General features: G+C 45.0%; 1 protein-coding gene across 1 annotated transcript in view; it reads left to right on the top strand.

Annotated features, from left to right (window-relative positions):
• LOC147717693 (butyrophilin-like protein 2) overlaps positions 1 to 17,124 on the top strand; it is a 157,589-nt gene extending 140,465 nt beyond the window's left edge. Inside the window, exon 5 of the mRNA XM_086924479.1 lies at positions 16,503 to 17,124. Coding sequence (XP_086780605.1) covers positions 16,503 to 16,972 — 470 coding nt within the window. The 3' untranslated portion in view covers positions 16,973 to 17,124. The remainder of the gene's footprint in view (positions 1 to 16,502) is intronic.
• The last annotated feature ends 1,705 nt before the right edge of the window (positions 17,125 to 18,829 follow it).

Below are 18,829 nucleotides of genomic sequence, written 5' to 3'. Positions count from 1 at the left end.
ATTTTGGAAAAAATATGTGTCTTTATGTACTATTTACATTATGTGCCTGTTGCGTATTCTTTGAGTTTTAGTAATCCTGTGTCTTATAAGTTTTCTAGGGGCGGTTTGAGGTTCATGGTGGGTTTGGGCAGGGAGGGTAGGTTGGGGGTTTGTAATAGGGGGTTTGGCTGGGGTGGAGTGCGGAGTTTAGTGAAAAGTGAGGGGGGCGGGGAGTTACGGTGTTTGGTAATGGAGCAGAGTCAGAGGACGCCACATTTGTGTTATGGGCTGCCACGGAAATATGTATTTATTCTCAGAGGTTTATTATATTAAGGATATATATTAGCATGGTGGCTCTTGTCGTTTTGTTGTTTTGTGTATGTTTATAATGCTAGCTCTGTAGTTTTTGTTTATGGACCTTATTGCGACACACAGGGGATCTACGTTGCACAGTTGGAGATCAGAGACTTAGGAAATAAAACTTTATAATTGTAAGGGCTGTAAGCGATAGAAATCGCCCGTTCTCGGTGTAAAAAATATCACCGCTATTGGTGGTATTTTCTACGGTGTTAGTACTCGAAGGAGACTAGTAACATATATGTGTAATAAAATTATGTAATAGGCTCAGCATTTTACATTATCTTGGAGAGCAAAAGTTGATTTTACATAGCAATAAGTCTCTTATAATTAAGGGACGGAGTGTATATAGTGCTATTTAGTACTCTGCTATGTGATTGATGTCGAATATTTCTTAAGAGGAGGCTTTAAAAGATTTACGATAAACTGGTTTTCTAGGGAAGTGGGTGGAGTGTTCCGTGTAAATTGCAGAATAGAAACTAGTAAGAACCAATTGGAAGTGTTGTTTTAAAGTCACATGACTGCACATGCGTGTCTCGACGCCTGTACGCGATAGGTGGGTGCACGCACCCGGTCGCGCACGATAAGAAAGCGGCGAGAAAATATCAGCTAATATGCTCTTCAAGCTTGTTTTGGTACAAAGAGTTAGTTCTGAAAAGAACTTTTTTTTTTCTTTTTTTTTTTTGGAAACAAGTGTTATGATGCTTTTTATTTCTTAAAGTTGCGACAACATTTTTCAGTATGTCATACTATCCAAATAAAGTGAAGAAATTTAACTTTTCTTGGAGCATTTATGACTCTCAATTATTTGTTTAATTAGAGTAAAGCTTTGCTCTCCGTATACAAGAAGTTCTCCACAGTTTGTGCATTTCATGTGCACGTTCGCCAGATATGGTCTCAAGTCCATCTCAGCACTCAATGGAGATACAGGTCGTCCACCGGAAGATGTGTTGATTACTTCTGATGGTAATAGCGTGGCCTCCGTTTTTCTTGTGAAAGGTGGTCGCTCATTTTCATCAGATTCGGAAGATGAATGCGGAACGGTAGCCATTGTATCGAAGTCTTCGGGAAGATGTTCGACGTTGTTGTCTCTTGAGAGTAGAAAAGAAAGTGATGGTAGTGGGTGGAGTGCTGCGTGTAAATTGCAGAATAGAAACTACCAAGAACCAATTAGAAGTGTTGTTTAGAAGTCACATGACTTCACATGGGAGTGTCAGGTCCTGTACGCGATAGAAGGGTGCGCGCACCCGGTCTCGCACTAAAATAAAGCGGCGAAAAAACATCTTATAATATGCTCTTCGAGCATGTTTTGGTGGAAAGAGTTAGTTCTGAAAAGAACTTTTTTTTTTTTTTTTGGGAAACAAGTGTTTTGATGCATTTGATTTCTTAAAGTTGCTATGATATTTTTCAGTATGTCATACTATCCAAATAAAGTGAAGAAATTTAACTTTTCTTGCAGCATTTATGACTCTCAATTTTGTGTTTAATTAGAGTAAAGCTTTGCTCTCCGTATACAAAAAGTTCTCCACAGTTGTTGCATTTTACGTGCACCTTCGCCAGACATGGTTTCAAGTCCATTTTAGCACTCGATGGAGATACAGGTCGTCCACCGGAAGATGTGCTGATTACTTCTGATGGTAATAGCGTGGCCTCCGTTTTTCTTGTCAAAGGTGGTCGCTCATTTTCATCAGATTCGGAAGATGAATGCGGAACGGTAGTCATTGTACCGAAGTCTTCGGGAAGATGTTCGACGTTGTTGTCTCTTGAGAGTAGAAAAGAAAGTGATGGAAGTGGGTGGAGTGCTGCGTGTAAATTTCAGAATAGAAACTACCAAGAACCAATTGGAAGTGTTGTTTTGAAGTCACATGACTTCATATGCAAGTGTCAGGTCCTGTACGCGATAGGAGGGTGCGCGCACCCGGTCTCGCACTAAAATAAAGCGGCGAAAAAATATCTCATAATATGCTCTTGGAGCACGTTTTGGTAGAAAGAGTTAGTTCTGAAAATAACTTTTTTTTTTTTTTTTTTTTGGGGGGAAAGAAGTGTTATAATGCTTTCGATTTCTTAAAGTTGCTACTACATTTTTCAGTATGTAATAGTTTGAAAATGAAGTGAAGAAATGTATCTTTTCTTGGGGCATTTGTGACTGTCAATTTTGAGTTTAATAAGAACGAGGCTCTGCTCTCCATATAAAAGAATTTCTCCACACTTGTTGCATTTCATATGCACCTTCGCAAGATATGGTCTCAAGTCCATTTCAGCACTCGATGGAGATACAGGTCGTACACCAGAAGATGTGCTGGCCACCTCTGATGGTAATAGCGTGGCCAGGGCTCTTGTCGATGCTTTTGCATAATGCTCAGGATGCCTTTGTTTAACATGCCGCTGCATGGTGTGTGCAGAAAAGGAATATTTTTTATTTGGATTTCCCCTTGAGAGCTCCGAATTGCATATCGTGCAGGTTACTTTTGGCGCATTCACTTTCTTTTGATCTTCAGGATAAGTGAAAAATTGCCAAATGAAAGATTCCTTTTTTCTTCTTAACGGTGGTTGCTCATTTCCTTCAGATTCGGAAGATGAATCTGGTAGGGAAGCCATTTCAGCAAAGACTTCCGGAAGATGCTCGACGTTGTTGTCTCTTGAGAGTAGAAAAGATTGTGAGGAAAGTGGGTGGAGTGCTTCGTGTATATTCCAGAACAGAAACTACTAATAACCAATTGGAAGTTTTGTTTTCAAGTCACGTGACTTTACATGCGCTTCTCAGGACGTGTAGGCGGTGACACTATGTAGTTACGAACGTGATTACATACTTAGGAACTAGCATTCAAAAAAACAATGAAATTCACTGAAAAAACCATAGGTTTTACACACGTTATAGTTAGGAAGTAGCATTTGAAAAACCTATGAAATTCACTGAAAAAACCATAGGTTTGACACCAGTTATAGTTAGCTGGAAATTTTACTGACATAAAACCAATGAAATTCCACGTTATAGTTAGTTGGACTCACTATAACTTGCGCGTGTAATGCACTGCTGATGACATTACATATTACATCACTCATGACATGGTCAGTGACATCACTTATGACATCACTGATGACAGACCTCCTTTAAGTGTAATATAACCCTTAAAACACATATTGGAGCGAATCGTCGGACCAGCATTGCCGGGAGTAGCCCCTAGCGGGAGAAGCAAGAGGTCCAAGAGGGGGGCACTTGGGGGGGAGGCCCCCGTTCCTGATACACCGATAGAGGAGCCAATCTCGGTTCCGAAGGAGGGGCATCCGATCCCCGTGGTGGTTACCCCCGTGAGCAGGGATGATATGCCTCCAGAGTTGGCGGCGCAACTGGCAGCGTGGTTGGGTAAAGATAGTGAGGGCGCCACGGCTGACGACGCCAGGGCAGTAATGAGACAACTGCGGGAATCTAGAGAGGCTGCGAAAGCACCATCTTCTGTTCCCCCACAGGTTCCGGTGGCTGGGAATGCAGCAGGCGCGAGTTCGGCAGCGAGTACGGCACCTAGTGCAGGTAAGCGGTTGCTGCCGATTGCGGGGGAAGGGTCTGTACCCTCACGAAGGGAGAAAGTGGCCCAGCATGTTCCACTTGAAATTAAGGAAAAGATTTGGGCCGATAAGTATGTGAACATGTTTTCTTTGCTTACTGACCATTACGAGATGGAGCATGTGAAGGGCCAAAAAGAGCTTATGCATCCGAGTGTTTGGCGCGCTAAAATGGCCGCCTTTAAGGTCGACGAAAACATAGGTACTTGGGGCAGAGCATTTGGCATTTTTACCTCCATTATGGGTGAGCGAAGGCCTGAGTTGTTGACAGAGTTACCTATTTATCAGACACGTATCATGGAGTATTCTCTAGCATACGAGGGCAATCAGTGGTTTTGTTACGACAATATTTTTAGGAAGGCTAAGGAGCACGACTCAGCTCTAACATGGGATTGTTATGACTCCATTTCTTGGCAGAAGATGGAGAATTCAGGCATGTTAAAAGTACCATTGTCGGGGAGTAACGGGGGTGAGTCTTCCCGCCAATCCTCCGGGACACCCTTTCGGACGGGTGCAGGTAACGAGCACCACTCGAAGTCGAGTGGCAACACAGGTAAAAGGGGGATTTGTTGGAATTTTAACAGGGGAAAATGTACGAGGCCCCAGGGGTCATGCAAGTTTAGACATGAATGTGGGGGGTGTGGACATTCCTCTCATCCTGAGACCATGTGCAGAGCCAAGACGGGTGATAACGGTGGTAGGGGAAGCGCCAAACAGGTCTGAAATAGGCCGAGGGGCGCCTTTACCTACCCCGATTGATACCATGGCAATGATTCCTTGGCTCAACGAATACCCGGATCATGTTTCCGCTGGAGTGTTGCGAGACGGTTTTTCATATGGTTTCCGCATTCCAGTGGGAAATTTTCGGGGTGTAGCAAGTTGTAAGAACCAACTGTCGGTCCTGCAGCATACGGCGGTGGTACAGGCAAAGATTGGGAAAGAGGTGACTCGAGGGCGTGTTGCCGGTCCATTCGATTTACCACTGGTTGCTAACTTTGTTTGTTCCCCCTTAGGGGTGGTCCCTAAGAAGGACCCGGGTGAGTTCAGGCTGATACATAACTTGTCAGCCCCACGTGGTCTTTCCGTAAATGATGCGATAGACCCGGAAGTGTGTTCGGTGCGGTACGCATCTTTCGATGAGGCCGTCGCCATGTTGAATCGCCTGGGGCCCGGGGCGCTGATGGCAAAGTCAGACATCGAGTCAGCGTTCCGGTTGCTCCCGGTACACCCAGACGATCAGCGTCTCCTTGGTTTCATGTTTCAGGGTCGCTATTACATGGATAGATGTATGCCAATGGGATGCTCTATATCTTGTGCTTATTTTGAAAAGTTCAGTTGTTTTCTGCAATGGGTCTTCACAAGGAAGACGGGTTTTCAGCACGTTATGCATTATCTCGATGACTTTCTGTTCCTGGGGGCAGCCGGGGATCCAGAATGTGGACAGGCTTTAAATGAATTTTGTGTCTTAATGAACCATTTTGGTGTGCCATTGGCACCAGGTAAGACTGTGGGTCCCTCGACTTCACTCGAGTTTCTGGGGATCGAGCTCGACTCGGAACAGGGTTGTTTTCGATTACCAAGAGGAAAAGTGGTAAAATTCAGGGCATCCCTTGAAACATGTATTCGTGAGACTAAGGTAAACCTGCATCAATTGCAACAAATGGTGGGCCAGTTGAATTTCGCCCTCAGAGTAATGCCAATGGCACGCCCCTTTTCCCGCTCGATTGCACAAGCCATGGTCGGCCTGAAGGAGGGACACCACCGCACGAGGCTCTCGGCAGAGATTCGCCAGGACATGCGCATTTGGTTGGCATTCCTGGCGGATTTCAATGGTCGAATTGTCTGGAATAAACCGGCGGTGTCCTCCGAGGAGCTGGGGCTGTGGACAGATTCGGCGGGGAGTATAGGTTTTGGTGCCATATTCGGCACACATTGGTCGGCTCAAAAATGGCCGTCATGGTGGCGCGAGTGCGGGCTGACGAATAACATTGCTTTTCTCGAACTCTTCCCTATTTTGGTGGCCCTGAAAACATGGCCTGAGGGGTTCCGGGATCACTCTGTGGTGTTCTGGTCAGATAACATGACCGTGGTTGAGTGTATCAATAGTCAGGCAGCACGTTGCAAATGGATTCTGAGACTGCTCAAAGAAATTGTGTTATTGTGTATGCAGTTGAATGTGCTCTTTAGGGCAAGACATGTCCCAGGGGTACTGAACCAAGCGGCTGATGCGCTTTCTCGTTTTCGTATGCAGGCCTTCTGGGGTTTTCTGCCCACAGCGGACCCGGTGGCGGCACCCTTTCCCGAAGCTCTCTGGTCTCTCGGTGCCCCGAACTACAAAACCTCGTGGGAGAGAGTTTAGCACCCAGGACAAGGAAGGCATACGAAGGGGCATTCTGTTCCTATTGGTCCTTTTTGGGGTCTGCCAGGGGGGAGCTTTGGGGCCAGGAAGAGCTTGTCGTAAAATTTTTGCTGTCTTTACATCAGGCAGGCAAGTCAGTAGCTACGGCCCAAAGGCATCGGGCCGCCATTTCCTTTATGGCGAGGGCGCATGGGATCCAGGACCCGACAGCGTCTTTTGTGGTGCAGAAAGCGCTACGTGGGTGGCAACGCCTTGAGGGTCGCAGAGTAGATGAGAGGCACCCGATAGGTCTGGATAGGTTGGCCCTGTTATTATCCGTACTCCCTGCGACATGTTCATCCCAGTATGAGACAGTGTTATTCCGGGCCGCTTTTGTGTTAGCATTCCATGGGGCAATGCGGGTAAGCGAACTGGTGGCGAAGAACAAGCAGGATACGGTGGGGGGATTGTGCCGAGAGCACATTCAGGTTAAAGGGGAGACTATGATTGTCTCGTTTGTCAGGTCTAAGACCGATCAGGGTGCGAGCGGGGACTGCGTAGTCATACATCGGATTCCCGGATCTCCCATGTGCCCGGTTGTCTGCGTAGAGGAATATTTAGCGCAGAGGGCGGCATCATGGGGGGGGGACCTTGTTGAGACACGCTGATGCCACCCCACTGACGAGGTTTCAGTTCCAGCGGGTGCTTGCAATGGCAATTTCGGCCGCGGGCTTGAACCCCGGCGAGTTTGGGACCCATTCCTTTCGGATAGGGGCTGCTACAGAGGCTACAGCCAGGGGTCTGAGTGTGGAAAAAGTGAAACAATTGGGGCGTTGGTCCTCGAATTGTTACAAAAGGTATGTGCGGTTGCACATGTTGTGAAGCTGATATCATGTACTCACGCTTCTTGTTTTGTTTGGTTTACAGTTTCGCAAGCTTACGAGGCGGGGCGGACTGTGCAGTCGACCCGACACCTGGGGACCAGCGGTCAAAGATCACCGGCTGCGGAGATAGTGGTGTGGGTCGTGGGCCACTCATACGTGAGGCGTGCCGCGGACGTATTCAAAGCAGGTGACATGTTTCACGTAGCTGGGGAATACGGGTACAGGGTGACCTTCTACGGAAGGGGCGGGCTCTGTATTGACCAGTTTCAATCCTTTTTCGAGGGTTTGTTAGGGCGGACAAGGTCACCGCCATCTATAATCATAGTGCATCTTGGGGGCAATGATTTGGTGACCACTGGTAGACGACTTCTTCTCGAGGCGATCCTATCCACAGTGAGCTGGTTGGCGAGAAGGGTTCCAGGGTGCACAATTGCATGGTCCCATATGATTCCACGTAAGGTGTGGCGGGGGGCGAATTCGGTGTCTGCTATAAATCATTCGGTGAAGAAAGTGAACAACAAATTGGGTAGACTGTTCCGTTCAAGTGCATTGCATTCCATTCCTCATGGTTGTATCAAGGGGGACAGTATGTACCTGGAGGATGGGGTCCATTTGTCCCGGGTGGGGAATGTGTTACTCATAGGAGACCTCGTAGCCTGGCTAAAGGGTTTACAGCATGACCTTTAGGTAGGAGTTTTGTGGGGGGTCCGGATAGCCGGTCAACTATCCGGCCTGTGGCGGTAAGGTCATGATCGGTGAGCAGTAATTGGAAGATCCCTATGGGGGGGGTGCCACCCATTACGGGTGGGAGCGCCCGGGGGGAGGTGGCCATTGGCCCCTCAACGGGTAGGCGGTCCCTTCTAAGGATGGGACGCCGAAAGGAAAGGGAAGGCGGTCAAGGCCCCTCCCTGGATAGGAGGGGCTACGGGCCCCTCCTGGGAATTTCCCGGGGCCAGGACATCTGCGACGGCAGATGTGGTAAGTTGTGTGGGGTGGGGAGGGGGGTCTACGCTACCTTCTAGACACCTCACACGAGTCCTCGGACGACCTTAAAATGGCGTCGAGTTAATTGGGGCCCCCGTCAAGACAAGGGAAATTGGTATGTGCACATAAGGTACAGCCCTCTGTGCGGTCGCCCCTCGCAAGCGAGGGGGTATTTCTGGTTTAGGGATCTGACACCGGTTACGACCTTGCCGTTGGCCCTTAACGTTAGGATGTACAATTTCAAGTTATTAATGTATTGGTAGGATGTTAGTTTCGGCTAGGAGAACCTTTGTATTAGAAATATGTTAAGGTTAGCCAAAACATCGTAATGTGGAAACGAAATTGTACATGATATGAAACTGTTATTTTAATGTTTTGATTTTGTTTCATATTTTAATAAATACGGCCGGGAAGGGTAACTCCCTTCCCGCCTTCCAAAAGTTCAGAACTATTTCCTGTTTCCCATCCTTGGGGATTGTGTTGAGAGGGGGTGGCGGGTATCTCAGCCATATGGAAAGGGGCGACCACTCGGTCCCCCCGAACGTATGGTGGAGTACCCTGATCCCCCCGGGAAGCCATCTTGGGCGGGAGGCGAGTCTCGGCTGGTATGCCCGAAGCGGCGTAGCCGGGGCGCGCTTTGTTCCCGCCCTAGAGTGGGTTGTCCTAGACACTGAAGCCGCCAACCACGCCCCTGGAGGCGGGCGGAGGCGGGTTTACGCCTGCCCGAAGAAGGATAAAAGGAGCAACAAGCCAGAGAAGCATCCTCTTGTTCCTGTGCTCTGAAGCTGCACCTCCCCGCTGCACGTGAGCTCGAGACGGAACGAAGAGCCAATTTTGACCCACCCACCAGCCCCTGGAGACAGCAAGTGGTTTGAAATAAAGTTTTGATGTGGTAACTCAATTTTCTTACAGGTTGTTGTGAGTAAGTTTTTGTTCAGTATGCAATAAAGTGAATAATTCCTTGCAGTATAATTTTTCGAATAAAGTATGGGCACCAGTGTGGATCAGTGATGTTGCAGTATTCAATCTTTGAGCATCTGTTGTCTTTTAGTTTTAGTCTTTCTAGTTTAATGTCGTATTTATTCGGTCGGGCGGTAAGGTCATGATCGGTGAGCAGTAATTGGAAGATCCCTATGGGGGGGGCGTCACCCATTACGGGTGGGAGCGCCCGGGGGGAGGTGGCCATTGGCCCCTCAACGGGTAGGCGGTCCCTTCTAAGGATGGGACGCCGAAAGGAAAGGGAAGGCGGTCAAGGCCCCTCCCTGGATAGGAGGGGCTACGGGCCCCTCCTGGGAATTTCCCGGGGCCAGGACATCTGCGACGGCAGATGTGGTAAGTTGTGTGGGGTGGGGAGGGGGGTCTACGCTACCTTCTAGACACCTCACACGAGTCCTCGGACGACCTTAAAATGGCGTCGAGTTAATTGGGGCCCCCGTCAAGACAAGGGAAATTGGTATGTGCACATAAGGTACAGCCCTCTGTGCGGTCGCCCCTCGCAAGCGAGGGGGTATTTCTGGTTTAGGGATCTGACACCGGTTACGACCTTGCCGTTGGCCCTTAACGTTAGGATGTACAATTTCAAGTTATTAATGTATTGGTAGGATGTTAGTTTCGGCTAGGAGAACCTTTGTATTAGAAATATGTTAAGGTTAGCCAAAACATCGTAATGTGGAAACGAAATTGTACATGATATGAAACTGTTATTTTAATGTTTTGATTTTGTTTCATATTTTAATAAATACGGCCGGGAAGGGTAACTCCCTTCCCGCCTTCCAAAAGTTCAGAACTGTTTCCGGTTTCCCATCCTTGGGGATTGTGTTGAGAGGGGGTGGCGGGTATCTCAGCCATACGTAATCTGCGAGCCGGACTCTACCTTTCTACCAAATTTCCTATAAATCCATTCAGCCGTTCGAGCTGTAGCCGTGTCTAAACGTCCTACGGAAAATAACATGGGGAAAACACGTTTTGGGACCCCCCTTTTATCTCAGCCCCCACTTGACTAATCCCCCCCAAACTTTCAGGGAAGGAGCAGAGCTGAGCAGGCCATCTTCTTTGAGAAAATCGCAAAGATTCGTCCACCGGCGCCAAAGTTATTCTCAACAGAATGTTGCGGATTTCCTATGGAAACTAGGTCCAAACTACTGTCTTTGGGATATAGTTGGGCTACATCTGGCTGATATTTGGGCTACATTTGGGCTCTTTTGTCTCTGGTGGCCATCTTGGGAGACTGCATATCAGAATTTTTTAATGAAATATAAGAGGATTTGAGAAGTTACTCAAAATGTGCCCTAATTTTTCTTTCTTCAGCACTAATCATAATTTCTATGGCAAAATGAACCCCGTCATTTTGTTCCTTTGCAAATTAAATGTTTTAAGTGTTAACACTTTATTCCAATCAAGATGAATTCAGGTGTGCCATACTTTTGTCATAAGTAAGACTGTTAGCGCTCTAGTTGTTCTTTAGAACACTCTGGGACATTCTGTCATTGGGCTATAGTTGGGCTACATCTGGCTGATATTTGGGCTACATTTGTATTTTTTTTGTCTCTGGTGGCCATCTTTGGGCTACATTGGGCTACATTGGGCTACATTTTGGCTCTAACATATATATAGCCCAATATATATTGTTTCAAAGTTAATTTTCTCAGCAACTACTGAACAGATTTACACCATTCAAAGATAATAGTAATCTGCGAGCCGGACTCTACCTTTCTACCAAATTTCTTTTAAATCCATTCAGCCGTTCGAGCTGTAGCCATGTCTAAACGTCCTATGGAAAATAACATGGGGAAAACACGTTTTGGGACCCCCCTTTTATCTCAGCCCCCACTTGACGAATCCCCCCCAAACTTCCAGGGAAGGAGCGGAGCGGAGCAGGCCATCTTCTTTGAGAAATTTGCAAAGATTCGTCCACCGGCGCCAAAGTTATTCTGAATAGAATGTTGCGGATTTCCTATGGAAACTAGGCCCTAACTACTGTCATTGGGCTATAGTTGGGCTACATCTGGCTGATATTTGGGCTACATTTGGGCTCTTTTGTCTCTGGTGGCCATCTTGGGAGACTGCATATCAGAATTTTTTAATGAAATATAAGAGGATTTGAGAAGTTACTCAAAATGTGCCCTCATTTTTCTTTCTTCAGCACTAATCATATTTTCTATGGCAAAATGAACCCCCTCATTGTGTTCCTTTGCAAATTAAATGTTTTAAGTCTTAACACTTTATTCCAATCAAGATGACTTCAGGTGTGCCATACTTTTGTCATAAGTAAGACTGTTAGCTCTCTAGTTGTTCTTTAGAACACTCTGGGACATTCTGTCATTGGGCTATAGTTGGGCTACATCTGGCTGATATTTGGGCTACATTTGTTTTTTTGTCTCTGGTGGCCATCTTTGGGCTACATTGGGCTACATTGGGCTACATTGGGCTACATTTGGGCTCTAACATATATATAGCCCAATATATATTTTTTCAAAGTTAATTTTCTCAGCAACTACTGAACAGATTTACACCATTCAAAGAAAATCGTAATCTGCGAGCCGGACTCTACCTGTCTACCAAATTTCTTATAAATCCATTCGGTTGTTCAAGCTGTAGCCATGTCTAAACGTCCTATGGAAAATAACATGGGGAAAACACGTTTTGGGACCCCCTTTTATCTCAGCCCCCACTTGACGAATCCCCCCCAAACTTTCAGAGAAGGAGCGAAGCGGAGCAGGCCATCTTCTTTGAGAAATTTGCAAAGATTCGTCCACCGGCGCCAAAGTTATTCTCAATAGAATGTTGCGGATTTCCTATGGAAACTAGGTCCTAACTACTGTCATTGGGCTATAGTTGGGCTACATCTGGCTGATATTTTGGCTACATTTGGGCTCTTTTGTCTCTGGTGGCCATCTTGGGAGACTGCATATCAGAATTTTTTTAATTAAATATAAGAGGATTTGAGAAGTCACTCAAAATGTGCCCTAATTTTTCTTTCTTCAGCACTAATCATATTTTCTATGGCAAAATGAACCCCCTCATTTTGTTCCTTTGCAAATTAAATGTTTTAAGTGTTAACACTTTATTCCAATCAAGATGACTTCAGGTGTGCCATACTTTTGTCATAAGTAAGACTGTTAGCGCTCTAGTTGTTCTTTAGAACACTCTGGGACATTCTGTCATTGGGCTATAGTTGGGCTACATCTGGCTGATATTTGGGCTACATTTGTTTTTTTTGTCTCTGGTGGCCATCTTTGGGCTACATTGGGCTACATTGGGCTACATTTGGGCTCTAACATATATAGCCCAATGTAGCCCAATATATATTTTTTAAAAGTTAATTTTCTCAGCAAGTACTGAACAGATTTACACCATTCAAAGAAAAGCGTAGTCTGCGAGCCGGACTCTACCTTTCTACCAAATTTCTTATAAATCCATTCAGCCGTTCGAGCTGTAGCCGTGTCTAAACGTCCTATGGAAAATAACATTGGGAAAACACGTTTTGGGACCCCCCTTTTATCTCAGCCCCCACTTGACGAATCCCCCTCCAAACTTTCAGGGAAGGGGCGGAGCGGAGCAGGCCATCTTCTTTGAGAAATTCGCAAAGATTCGTCCACCGGCGTCAAAGTTATTCTCAATAGAATGTTGCGGATTTCCTATGGAAACTAGGTCCTAACTACTGTCATTGGGCTATAGTTGGGCTACATCTGGCTGATATTTGGGCTACATTTGGGCTCTTTTGTCTCTGGTGGCCATCTTGGGAGACTGCATATCAGAATAGTTTTTATGAAATATAAGAGGATTTGAGAAGTCACTCAAAATGTGCCCTAATTTTTCTTTCTTCAGCACTAATCATAATTTTTATGGCAAAATTAACCCCCTCATTTTGTTCCTTTGCAAATTAAATGTTTTAAGTGTTAACACTTTACTCCAATCAAGATGACTTCAGGTGTGCCATACTTTTGTCATAAGTAAGACTGTTAGCACTCTAGTTGTTCTTTAGAACACTCTGGGACATTCTGTCATTGGGCTATAGTTGGGCTACATCTGGCTGATATTTGGGCTACATTTGTTTTTTTTGTCTCTGGTGGCCATCTTTGGGCTACATTGGGCTACATTGGGCTACATTGGGCTACATTGGGCTACATTTGGGCTCTAGATATATATAGCCCAATGCAGCCCAATATATATTTTTTCAAAGTTAATTTTCTCAGCAACTACTGAACAGATTTACACCATTCAAAGAAAAGGGTAATCTGCGAGCCGGACTCTACCTTTCTACCAAATTTCTTATAAATCCATTCAGCCGTTTGAGCTGTAGCCGTGTCTAAACGTCCTATGGAAAATAACATGGGGAAAACACGTTTTGGGACCCCCCTTTTATCTCAGCCCCCACTTGACGAATCCCCCCCAAACTTTCAGGGAAGGAGCGGTGCAGAGCAGGCCATCTTTTTTGAGAAATTCGCAAAGATTCGTCCACCGGCGCCAAAGTTATTCTCAATAGAATGTTGCGGATTTCCTATGGAAACTAGGTCCTAACTATAACTACCTACTGGCGACCGCCAGTAGGTAATATATATATATATATATTTAAAGTTACCTTAGTAATGCCTAGTAATGGCATGCGAGGTAAGAGCATATGCGTGCTAAACAAATGCGATGTAACAAATGCATTTTAAAGGAATGCAATGTTTTTACTAGCGGTGTACCGATATACAACCGCTTATTACTCCCCAGTGGAGAACGCCACTGGGTAATATATATATTGTGTTGTTTGTGATCTCATAAATGCCAGGATAATCTTTGCCATGCTTATATTTAGTCAAGATGTGTTTGCACTATGCCATGTATTGGGTGCGGTTGCGATTCCCGTCCTGGGATTTTGATTTGCGTTGTGTAGGATTTGCAGCAGATCCGTTTGGAAATGCTTGCATCTGAAACAAGCATCGCCAGAAAGGAAAGCTGCTGACAAAAAAAATCAAGAGGGCTTCCTTCCCTTGTGGCCAGGAAGAGCTGTGCTGGTGCGATCTCCGTCTGTCTTTCAAGCAGTTTTGCAAACGTGGAAAACAAAACCAGCCCGGGAGTGGTGGGCGTGCATGCGCGCCCTGTAAGGAATGCAGCTGCCATTGAAACATGGCACCCTGCATGCTCCCGAGGCCCCTAGGCCATGGCAGTGCTAGTTTTGAGGAGAGGCGGGACATACTTCTCCACCCAGTGGAGAAGTGTGGCTCAATGGTTAGAGCGGCAGACCCTGATGCAGAGGTCTGGCCCGGGACCAGGGTTCAATTCCCTGCCTCGGCGGGTCTTGGGCTCAAAATTCCACGGACCTGATCATTCTCGCCTCGGTGCCTATTCCAATCATGGAGTCCCACTCTGCAACTCTGGGCAATAGCTTGCTTAATCTCCACAACGTCCCCCACAACGCTAAGGATGCCTGGCCTCCACCTTGGGGGTGCCCAGGAGTGGACGCCTCACAGGGAATGCCAGGATGGGTTCCACAGCGGTATTCGTACAAGCGCCTTGAGACCTTGCGGGTGAGTAGTGCGCTATACATGTATCAATTTACATTTACATTTACATACATGAGCCTTTGGCAATTTGCGTGCATTCTTTTGTGGAAGCCTTACACAATGCCCAATCAAATGTGTGGCAGTAAAAAAAAAACACGAGCAAAGCAATGGGAGTTGAAAATCCTTATTCCCTGGGTGAGACCTAAAAAGACCATTGCTTTCAAACAGTTCTTTCCTAATGTCAGAATTTCACTGCAGACAACAATTCCGAATCTTTCATACACTTCCCCCACACCAGGTATATGTACATATATATTTTATTTTACCCAGGATATTCATCCCTGCTGACATAACAGCCATTGTCAGCATGTTTCCACATTATACTTAGGTGAGAACCTCCTCGCTTATTTTGACTACAATACAATCGTATCATTTTCCATACTGATCACTTAAGTCATAACAGTTAATATGGTCACATAATATGTTGTATCCCATATTTTCCTTAAAACTGCAGACAACATATGCTCATGCATGTTCTTCTATAACTTGTAGAGGCATCCTAGCATCATCATATACATTAAAGAAAAATTCAATATAGCAGCGCTCAGTGCAGCTTTTCTTCTGTAATGGCCTTCACCAAACCTCATATAATGAAAAGGTAGCAGCATTTTCAAAGAATAGTAGGGACTTAATTTACCAGTCGCAGCCGGAGCAGGTAAGCGTGGTGGGGCAGGGAGTCGACAGATGATGGAATAAGGAAAATAAATAAATAAAACCAGTTACCTTGCGCTCGCCGCATTGCCGAGTCGGTGATGCGGCAAGCGTAAGGTAATTGGTTTTGTTTATTTATTTATTTTACCTATTCAGTTGTCTGTCGCCTTCCCCCCGGGCCCGCCGCGCTTGCCTGCACTGCCCGCGACTATGATTTTCTAAGGACTTGCATCGACCTTGCATGACGCAAGTCATCACAAGCCAATGGAAGTCCTTAACTGGGATTTACAAAGCCATGTGAGGGCCAAGTTGCGTGAAATGTAATGTAATGCAATTGTTTCGGCGGAGTTGGGTTACATCACCTTGGATGGAGTATGATCGTTTCCGTGCATCTACCCATTGATTTTGACGCAATCTCAGATGTCTTAAGGTCAGTAAACCTGGGATTGCACCAAAATGCTACGTCTCCCTGATCCAAGGTGCAAGGATGCCTCCATTGGCGCAAGCCTGCACACAGTGCACCAGCCCTAGGAGGCAGCAGAAATGCGGTATACCTTTATAAATATGTAGCATTTCTGCTGTTACCTTTTCACGCAGCACAGCAAGTTGCCTTGCTGTGCTGTGCTGAGTGACATCTTGGTAAATCTGGTCCTCGATGCTCAATATAGGTGCATACACTTTATAAAATATGCCAGCGAGGCAAGTCATTAGTGTAAGTGCCTGTCTTTCAGCACATTTGTGCCTTTGTGTGCGCGATCTTCATAAATAAGGTCTATGGAGGGGCTGCAACTTAACATTATTTACTACAACCAGCTAATAATCTTAGTAATTGTCCCTCCCCATATTGACAGATAATGAGGAATAGGGCTCTAGCAAGCATTAGTGATTGAGTCATAAGCCACTGATGGTAAAAGCATGAGAAGGTGCCAGGTTTGCTCTCCCATCTTCTTTGATACTTAGCTCTCTGTTGGGAGAACTAACTATCTGAATAAGTTTTCTCACCACGTCAGGGTAAAAAGCTGTGATACAAATGTAAAGGCCATGAACAAGGATTTGAAGTTGGAAATGTTTTGAAAACTATTAAGCTGAAGCAGTTATCACTATTTAGGAACGTGAGGCAAAGCATAGAATATCATGACTCAAATTATGACAGGTATATCAATATAATTTTCCTTTGACAATTGTTTTTTTTTTTAGATTTTAAGGATCCCCATGTTTCCAGTTTTTACTCACACTTCATCGAAGCTCTTCGCCCTTCCGTGGGGATAAAGTGCACTCCCAAGGGCACCTCCTTCAGGATGGATAACGGCATGTACTGGAGCTCAATGCCGAATGGGATCCAAGGGAAAAAAGACCGAGACCACACCTGTTGGTTTCAGGTGTGTCAGATGAATGATGGGAATGTGGAAATCACCGACTACAAAGGCAACTATCTAAGTTTCGACCCACATGACTACCGTAAAAGCATCCATACAGTAAAATGCAGGAATCAACCCTATTCTCAATTTGAAGTTCAATATGAAAATGAGAAGGTGCTTTTTAAGACATCCGACGGACTCTTTCTGTCCAGAATTTACTACCTTGGTATTGAAATACACACTATAGAGGCCCCAAAGAACCCAAAAGATGTTTTCAGCCTCTTTGACCTGGTCAGTGCTTATGCCTAGATCCCATCTTAGATAATGGGAAAGAGGTGGTATGTATACTATAGTGTAGTGATTATATGAAACTTCAATAAACATATGGGATGTAATTGTAGTAAAATATAATACAGTTATCAATGAAGAATAATGTTAATAAAGCAGACATATAAACAACAGTCCAATAACAAATTGTGATTCGAAAAAGTTGAGATCAGATTATTGTCTTCTTGAAAATCTATCTATCTATCTATCTATCTATCTATCTATCTATCTATCTATCTATCTATCTATCTATCTATCTATCTATCTATCTATCTATCTATCTATCTATCTATCTATCTATCTATCTATCTATCTATTGATCTATCTATCTATCTATTAACGATTATATTACCCACAGGCCGTCACCAGTAGGTAGTAATAATTAAGATCTAGTTTCCATAGGGAAAGCATTTTTTGTTTTGCCAATAACTTTTGTGCCGTCATTGAGCTTCTGTGTTGAAAGTTTCGGTGTGATTTGCCAAGTGGAGGCCACGACAAAGGGGTGGTCCCAATACGCTTTTTCCCAATGTTAATTCCCGTAGATATTTTAGAGGCAACTATAGCATAAACTGCTGGACATTCTAGACCATTGTTTATAACACTCTTCCCACCATTTAACCACATAAGGCTCATTTTGATGCTTGCCTCTCTTCCCCTTAAGGCAACAAATGGGGACACTCCTGTGACAAGATTGGGTGCAGTGTGGTATGCCCAGACACATTCTCTAAGGGATTAATCCGTCCTGTGTCCATTTGTGATCGCAAGTTGGATATGTTCCTTTATCATGCGATTTGTTGGTATGTTACACCTACAACGCAACTTTTACGTAGCATTCCGTTACAACGCAGATTTTACAACGCGGGATCCATTACATCGGATGTCATTACAATGCATGGCATTACATCACAGATGCTATTGCAACGCATACTATTACATCGTAAGTATTGGTAAGTATTTAATTTTTTTTTATTTTATTTAATATTATTTAATTGATTTAATAATTATTAATAATAATAAAAAAAAATTTTGTTTTTAAATATTATAAATTAAATATATTAATTTAAGTGATTTTTTAAATAAGTATGAGTATAGGAGTATATGTTTTGGGGTACTGAGGTATATGTTTTGGGGTGTTTGGGTATTTATAGGTTTTAGGGCAGGGTTTGGGTTTTGGGGTACAGGGGTGTTTTTAGGTTTTAGGGCAGGGTTTGGGTTTTGGGGTACAGGGGTGTTTTTAGGTTTTAGGGCAGGGTTTGGGTTTTGGGGTACAGGGGTGTTTTTAGGTTTTAGGGTAGGGTTTGGGTTTTGGGGTACAGGGGTGTTTTTAGGTTTTAGGGTAGGGTTTGGGTTTTGGGGTACAGGGGTGTTTTTAGGTTTTAGGGCAGGGTTTGGGTTTTGGGGTACAAGGGTGTTTTTAGGTTTTAGGGCAGGGTTTGGGTTTTGGGGTACAGGGGTGTTTTTAGGTTTTAGGGCAGGGTTTGGGTTTTGGGGTACAGGGGTGTTTTTAGGTTTTAGGGTAGGGTTTGGGTGTTGGGGTACAGGGGTGTTTTTAGGTTTTAGGGTAGGGTTTGGGTTTTGGGGTACAGGGGTGTTTTTAGGTTTTAGGGCAGGGTTTGGGTTTTGGGGTACAGGGGTGTTTTTAGGTTTTAGGGCAGGGTTTGGGTTTTGGGGTACAGGGGTGTTTTAGGTTTTAGGGCAGGGTTTGGGTTTTGGGGTACAGGGGTGTTTTTAGGTTTTAGGGTATGGTTTGGGTTTTGGGGTACAGGGGTGTTTTTAGGTTTTAGGGCAGGGTTTGGGTTTTGGGGTACAGGGGTGTTTTTAGGTTTTAGGGTAGGGTTT

The sequence above is a fragment of the Lissotriton vulgaris genome, chromosome 5 (genome assembly GCF_964263255.1).
Source record: "Lissotriton vulgaris chromosome 5, aLisVul1.2, whole genome shotgun sequence".
NCBI lineage: Eukaryota > Metazoa > Chordata > Amphibia > Caudata > Salamandridae > Lissotriton > Lissotriton vulgaris.
The sequence above is the reverse complement of the archived record's forward strand: the minus strand, read 5'-3'. Positions and strand labels throughout refer to the sequence as shown.